Source organism: Barbatula barbatula, assembly GCF_947034865.1.
Source record: "Barbatula barbatula genome assembly, chromosome: 8".
Classification (NCBI taxonomy): Eukaryota; Metazoa; Chordata; class Actinopteri; order Cypriniformes; family Nemacheilidae; genus Barbatula; species Barbatula barbatula.
In genome coordinates, this window is record NC_136771.1 from 22,653,504 (window position 1) to 22,660,964 (window position 7,461).

A 7,461-nucleotide genomic window follows, 5' to 3' on the forward strand; every position below is an offset into this window, starting at 1 on the left:
ATCGAGTTGTTATTGTATAAATATACCATTGTGCACAGAATGTCAGTGGAATTGTAGTTTTGTGACGTACACTGTACTCAAAAAAGGCTTACTGTACCATTATAGGACAATGTACGATATATGTACAAAATATCGCAAGTTCCAATAAACAATAATGTCACGTATTTGTTGTTCTTTACTTCATGGTAACGAGTGAACGTGTCAAAACTGAGTTGACTTTTTACTTTCATGTACATAAATACCTCTATATCGCCGTCTCTGTTTGAAGTAGAAAACCTCAGGTTACGTAGTTACTGTGAAATTACATCAAATTTGCCTTTCCCCAAAAAACTGTTTTAGTCTTAGTTCACATATCATTTAGCCTGTTAACTGTGTTCATACTGTTGTTGTTGTTTTTGTTCTCGTTTTGCTGGTTTAAGTAAAGTTCAACACAGATAAAGCAATGCTTACAGTATTGTGTTGGCTCAAAATTTGGTCTATTTATTTATTTGGCATCGATTCTTCAAAATCTGGGGTTTGGCATTGAGTCTCAAATCCACTTTGCCTCTATCTTGCCATCTCTGTTTGAAGAATAAAATGACAGGTTACGTAGTTACTGTCAAATGACTTCAAACTTGCATTTCCCACAAAACCCAAAAAGTTTTACATATTACATTTACAGTTCACATATCATTTGAAAGTATTTTTACAACATTTCTCTGATCACTCATATTCTCGCTTTCCTGCAGGTACTATGAAAAGACAAACTTTTCAGGCATTTGGCCAAATCTTCTTAATCCTCCTGATGACAACAGTCCCGGTCTTTCAGAGCGGGAAGGTTCTTGTCTTTCCTGAGGATCTCAGTCACTGGGTCAACATGAACATCTTGATCAAGGCCCTTCACGCCAAAGGTCACAATATCACAGTCATCCGGATGTCAGACAGCTGGTACATCAAAGAATTCTCACCTCACTACACATCCATCACTCTTGAGTCTCCTGGAGGGTTTAATGAAGAATTCTTCAAGGTGGTTGCGACCAAAATGCTGAACATTTTAAGAGGCGGTTCCACGTGGGCTCGTTTGAAGCTGCAGATAGAGATGTGGGAAAATATTTCACAAATGTTTAAAAAGGAAAGTGAGATGATTGTGAGCTTGTTTGAAGACCAGAAGCTTCAGCAGTCGCTAAAGGAATCCAACTATGATTTGATGCTCACAGATCCAGTCAAGTTTGGAGGTGTAATACTGGGGCATTATCTTAAACTGCCAATCGTCTACAATGTCCGTTGGACTGTGTACAATGAGGCTCATTTTGCGATAGCTCCTTCACCGCTGTCTTATGTACCTCTTCCAATGCTGGAGTTATCAGACCAAATGAGTTTTTCTGAAAGGGTGAAGAATGTATTGATGTACGCCGTATTTCAAACACAAGTCACTCTCATGACCGCTCCAATTTATAATGCACTATGTGAACGCTACATCGGTCCAGGAATGCTCTACTATACTTTAATTCAAGGCGCTGATCTGTGGCTACACAGGGTTGATTTTATTTTTGAGTTTCCACGGCCCACTATGCCAAACATTGTCTACATGGGTGGCTTTCAGTGCAAGCCATCGAAGCCTCTTCCAGCAGATCTCGAGGACTTTGTGCAGAGCTCTGGAGATCATGGTGTCATCGTCATGTCTTTGGGAACTCTCGTTGGTCAGCTTCCTGATGATGTGGCCGAGGCCGTTGCTGAAGCTTTTGCAGAACTTCCACAGAAGGTCATCTGGGGATATAAAGGAAGGAGACCATCTGCACTGGGGAACAACACCTTGATAATGGACTGGATGCCTCAGAATGATCTTCTTGGTCATCCTAAAACCAGAGCTTTTGTAGCTCATGGTGGAACCAACGGTATTCAAGAAGCCATCTATCACGGGGTACCAATCATTGGATTTGGGCTGATCTTTGACCAGCCCGATAATCTTTCAAAGATGAGAGTCAAGGGTGTAGCCAAGAACGTTGACTTTGGCACAGTGGATAAGATCTCTTTCCTTGAAGCTGTCAAAGAGGTTCTTTATGATCCCAGTTACCGGGAGAACATGCAGAGACTCTCAAGACTTCACAAAGATGTTCCAGTCAAACCTCTGGACAACGCCATCTTCTGGATTGAGTTTGTCATGAGGCACAAAGGTGCCGCTCATCTACGCACAGAGTCGTACAAAATGCCCTGGTACTCCTATCACTCTGTTGATGTCATACTGTTCCTGCTGTCTGCTGTGATGCTCATAACCCTGATCACATATGCACTTATTCGATATTTATGCTGCAGAATATGTTCGAGAAAAACAAAAAACAAACTAGAATAAATTTGATAACAACTGACGTTTTTTATGGAGGTCTGGAAGAGTCGTGTGTAAAGTAAAAAAGCATTTCATTGTTTAAGAACTAATTCTACAAATAGACATTAAAATAAATATGCATTAATATTAATATATTTGTTTACAACTTCATTTATTTATCCAAATTGATGAAGTCATTTATATTTGGAAAAATAAATGAAGTTGTAAACAAATGTATTAATGCCCAGCTTTATTGTAGAAACAATGAAACGTTTTATTACTTTACACACGACTCTTCCCGTCCTCCATAGTTTTTCCTGATGTGCTAAAATTAGCATAGACATGCTATCGCAATCACAAAATGTCTGTATACACTGTAGAGCACAGACACCTTTGGGCTTTAAAAAAGACAGTTTCTAAATTTAATGTTTAGTGTAATTTCAATGTCATACAAAGTAGTCCATTGTGATTGGTACAGGTTTCTTTGCAAGGTATCAGTGTATTTTAATGCATATAAAGTCAGATATATACAGTAATATATTTTTACAGGGATTTCTCTCTTTAGTTCCTTGTTTTAACTGTCATTAGATGTGGTGAATGTTGTACAGTTTATACAGCCGTGGAAAAACTTAAGAGACCAATACAAAGACCATTTTCAGTTTTACTGAATTCGTTTATATGTATGTGTTTCTATTTGTATTTATTTGCAGAAAATGAAAACTGGAGAAGATAACAGAAAAGATGTGATGTATTTTTGCAGACCTCAAATACCGCAAAGAACCCAGATTATATCCACTTTTTAAGTAATATATGTATATATATTTAGGAAAAAATGTGATAACCTGGATTTTTATCAAAGTTTTCAGGTGTCTTGTCATTCTATCATTCCGTCTTTCACATTTCTGTTGACTGACTTTGTCACTCGTGAGGTTTGATTTTCTGGAAATTCAACAGACACTGGACTGAAATTCACACAATACATCTAGAAATACTCTTGATATTTTCTGCGGCTGTACATAAAAAAACCTGGCCACTCAAGGGCTATAATTTGACATCATCACGAAATGGTGTCAACATTTTTATCCTGTGATTTATTTTCCTTTACTGTTGTTACCTATTTCCAGAAGCTGATGTACCTTTATCGGATTGTGTTTGGCCCTACACCCAAAAAGAGACTTCTTTTATATCATGTGTTGTAATACTGAGCGGTACAGTAGTTTATTAACAACATCTCAAGGTAAATGCCCTTCGCCCCTTTACAGATTGTTGACTGAACCTTCACTCCTTTATGAATGTAAATGCATGCATAGTAATGCTGAAAGAGCTGAACCTGTGCTTGCACCTTTAGTTCTGTGACTTACTGTATACTGGACTTAACACTGTTTATGTTTCGCGGGTAATGGTTTGCATGCTTAATAATCATGGGTAAGAACGCTTTTATACAAATTTAAATGCATTTAATGTTATTATACAGGTTTGATAATCGTGCAAAAGTAGATGATTTTATTTATCTTATCTTATTTTACAGTAATGTGCACTGGGATTGATCGCTGTTTTGTATTTTGGCAAATGAGAAGGTTCTATCTGCATTCTGAGCAGTTTTGAAATATTGAGCTTGAAAGTTTTAGCATGACATTTGACTTTCTGGATCATGTAATTAAGTAATATACATATAAAAATATGCAAATAACTCAACTGTGAAAAAATAGTCAGATAGAACCTTATAGACGATTTGCCTTTCACAGGGTTTGTACAGAATGAGGATGAATTCAGTAGTTTGATCATGTTAACAGCAAAAAAAAACAAGCAATATGTTCATTACTGTTTGCCAAATTGCAATGAACTTTATTGTTTTAAATATTTGATTGTTTTGTGAAAGACATTTTATTCTGCAAATATGTTTGTGAAAGTCGTAAAAAGCTTTAAATGGTTTGAATGAATAAAGTGAATCTTTAGATGCCGTCTTCCAAGTTTTCATAAAATGATAATATGGGTCACTTAAAATAGTCATATAGGTAGGCAGTAGCATAATTTCCTTTAGGATAAGACAATTCTGAACAAGTATGATTTCTCATTTCACAACAGACTGAAATATGGTTGACTGTCTTTGAATTCAAAGCATTCTGTTCTCTGATGTAAATCTGTAGTAGACTTCATCATAAACAGATTTTCAAAAGTCCATCAGTAGATGATTCTGTTCTTGTGCTCTGTAACAGGTCCTATGAGTGGACAGGTTTATCGGATGCTTGCCCCAATCTTCTTAACCCTTCTGGTGACAACAGTCCCGGTCGTTCAGAGCGGAAAGGTTCTTGTCTTTCCAGTGGACGGCAGTCACTGGGTCAACATGAACATCTTGATCGAGGCCCTTCACGCCAAAGGTCACAATATCACAGTCATCCGGATGTCAGACAGCTGGTACATCAAAGAATTCTCACCTCACTACACATCCATCACTCTTGAGTCTGTTGGAGGGTTCGATGAAGAATTCTTCAAGGTGTTTGCAACCAAACTGCTGAACATTTTAAGGGATGGTTCCATTTGGGCTCGTCTGAAGCTGGAGATCAACATGTGGCAAAGTTTGTTAGAGATGATTGAAGCAGAACGTGATCTTATAACCAAAATGTTTGAAAACCACCAGCTTCTGCAGTCTCTTAAAGAAACCAAATTTGATTTGATGCTCACAGATCCAGCCATGTATGGCGGTACTATATTGGCTCATTTTCTTAAACTGCCTCTTGTTTACAATGTCCGTTGGACAATTTATAGTGAAGGTCATTTTGCGATAGCTCCTTCACCGTTATCTTACGTTCCTTCACCAATGCTGGAGTTATCAGATCGCATGACCTTCTTTGAAAGAGTGAAGAATGTTGCGATGTACATCATAACTGAAACACAGGTCGCCCTAATGTTCGCTCCAATTTATAATGCACTGTGTGAACGCTACATCGGTCCAGGAACATCCTACTTTACTTTAATTCAAAGCGCTGATCTGTGGCTACACAGGGTTGATTTTATTTTTGAGTTTCCACGGCCCACTATGCCAAACATTGTCTACATGGGTGGCTTTCAGTGCAAGCCATCGAAGCCTCTTCCAGCAGATCTCGAGGACTTTGTGCAGAGCTCTGGAGATCATGGTGTCATCATCATGTCTTTGGGAACTCTCATTGGTCAGCTTCCTGATGATGTGGCCGAGGCCGTTGCTGAAGCTTTTGCAGAACTTCCACAGAAGGTCATCTGGAGATATAAAGGAAGGAGACCATCTGCACTGGGGAACAACACCTTGATAATGGACTGGATGCCTCAGAATGATCTTCTGGGTCATCCTAAAACCAGAGCTTTTGTAGCTCATGGTGGAACCAACGGTATTCAAGAAGCCATCTATCACGGGGTACCAATCATTGGATTTGGGCTGATCTTTGACCAGCCCGATAATCTTTCAAAGATGAGAGTCAAGGGTGTAGCCAAGAACGTAGACTTTGGCACAGTGGATAAGATCTCTTTCCTTGAAGCTGTCAAAGAGGTTCTTTATGATCCCAGTTACCGGGAGAACATGCAGAGACTCTCAAGACTTCACAAAGATGTTCCAGTCAAACCTCTGGACAACGCCATCTTCTGGATTGAGTTTGTCATGAGGCACAAAGGTGCCGCTCATCTACGCACAGAGTCGTACAAAATGCCCTGGTACTCCTATCACTCTGTTGATGTCATACTGTTCCTGCTGTCTGCTGTGATGCTCATAACCCTGATCACATATGCACTTATTCGATATTTATGCTGCAGAATATTTAGGAGACAGGCAACAAAAAAACATGAATAATTTTCTTATTTAATAGAGATAATGCTTGGCTACATCTTTACTAAACAGTTTTTTTTAAAACCTTTGTGCCGCAGATTGTGTATTATATATATATATATATATATAATATGATTACTATTATAGATTATTTTTAGCAGTAGTGCCATTACTGTAATGTTATGTGAATCAAGGTTATCCTAGTTTACTCAAATTAAAACCAAAAAAAATTCTGTTTATTGAAATCCAATAAAATAGTGTCCTGAAAATTTTAAGAAAAATTAACTAAACAAAACTAATCTAAAGTTAGGTTCTCAGTTCAAATTCAGCTTGATTCAGACTTTAGCAACTAATAAAACATTTTGGAAGAAATACACTGACCCTGGCCTTTCCCATTCATTTCAAAACAAATTTTGATTCACATCTCATGTTTACGATTCACTTCTGCTGAGATAAATGGGGATGGGGAAAAAACCTCGACATTGACCTTGACCTTTCTATTTATAGCCAGAAAAACAAGGACATTATTAAGTCCCCTAATGAATTTGCTCGAAACATTGTTTTATGTCTGAAACTTGTTTTTGTTTTAGTATAGTGGTTCTAATAAATGCTGGCTGATGGGTCATTACCCAACACTGCGTCACAGGTCCGTTCAGACGAGGGTCCCAGACAGATGGGAAAAACAATGGTGATTTGCAAATAATAAAGTCCAATTAACCATAAAATTGTGTCGACTCCGAAGAGCTAAATAAATAGGCCCATCTCCTTGTATTTGTTTTTGACGTCAAAGCAGGGCATTTCATTTTTGCTCACGTTTTTCTGTCAATTCTGTAGGCTATATATAGTATATATATTAAAAGTAATATATATATATATATATATAAAATATGAATATATTCATAATTATAAACAAAAGCAAGGTTTATATTTTATACTTATTTTATTATAAAAAACAATTACAAAAGCAAAAATAACTTTGTTATTAGTATTATAATAATTATTAGTAGTAATATCAAAGTATTTGCGTATGATGGTTAAATATTTAAATAATGATTATGTGAAATTATTTAAAATATTATAAATGTGAAGACAATTTTTAAAGTTAGCCATTCCTGTTTGATGGATCGGTGCATATTACAATGTGACACAAAACACACAGTTGTTTACTGATGCTGTTTTAAAGTCAACCTTACTCATCATACAAACCACTGGACTGCATCTACATGCATTTCTCTCTCTCTCTCTCTCTCGCTCTCTCTCTCTCTCTCTCTCTCTCTCTCTCTCTCGCTCTCGCTCTCTCTCTCTCTCTCTCTCTCTCTCTCTTCTCTCTCTCTCTTCTCTCTCTCTCTCTCTCTCTCTCTCTCTC

At 37.4% G+C, this 7,461-nt stretch overlaps 2 protein-coding genes across 2 annotated transcripts; both read left to right on the forward strand.

Annotated features, from left to right (window-relative positions):
* Positions 1-733: 733 nt before the first annotated feature.
* Positions 734-2,329, forward strand: LOC306897981 (UDP-glucuronosyltransferase 2A3-like; the record flags this gene model as incomplete). Its single annotated transcript, XM_079463171.1, has 1 exon — positions 734-2,329. One exon carries the CDS (start codon positions 734-736, stop codon positions 2,327-2,329), a length of 1,596 nt encoding a protein of 531 aa, XP_079319297.1.
* A 1,253-nt stretch (positions 2,330-3,582) lies between these two features.
* On the forward strand, positions 3,583-6,256 carry LOC306897653 (UDP-glucuronosyltransferase 2C1-like). The gene is made up of 2 exons (XM_079462584.1): positions 3,583-3,727; positions 4,519-6,256. The coding sequence occupies exons 1-2, from the start codon at positions 3,724-3,726 to the stop codon at positions 6,117-6,119; spliced, it is 1,605 nt and encodes a 534-aa protein (XP_079318710.1). The 5' UTR covers positions 3,583-3,723; the 3' UTR covers positions 6,120-6,256.
* Positions 6,257-7,461: the final 1,205 nt, after the last annotated feature.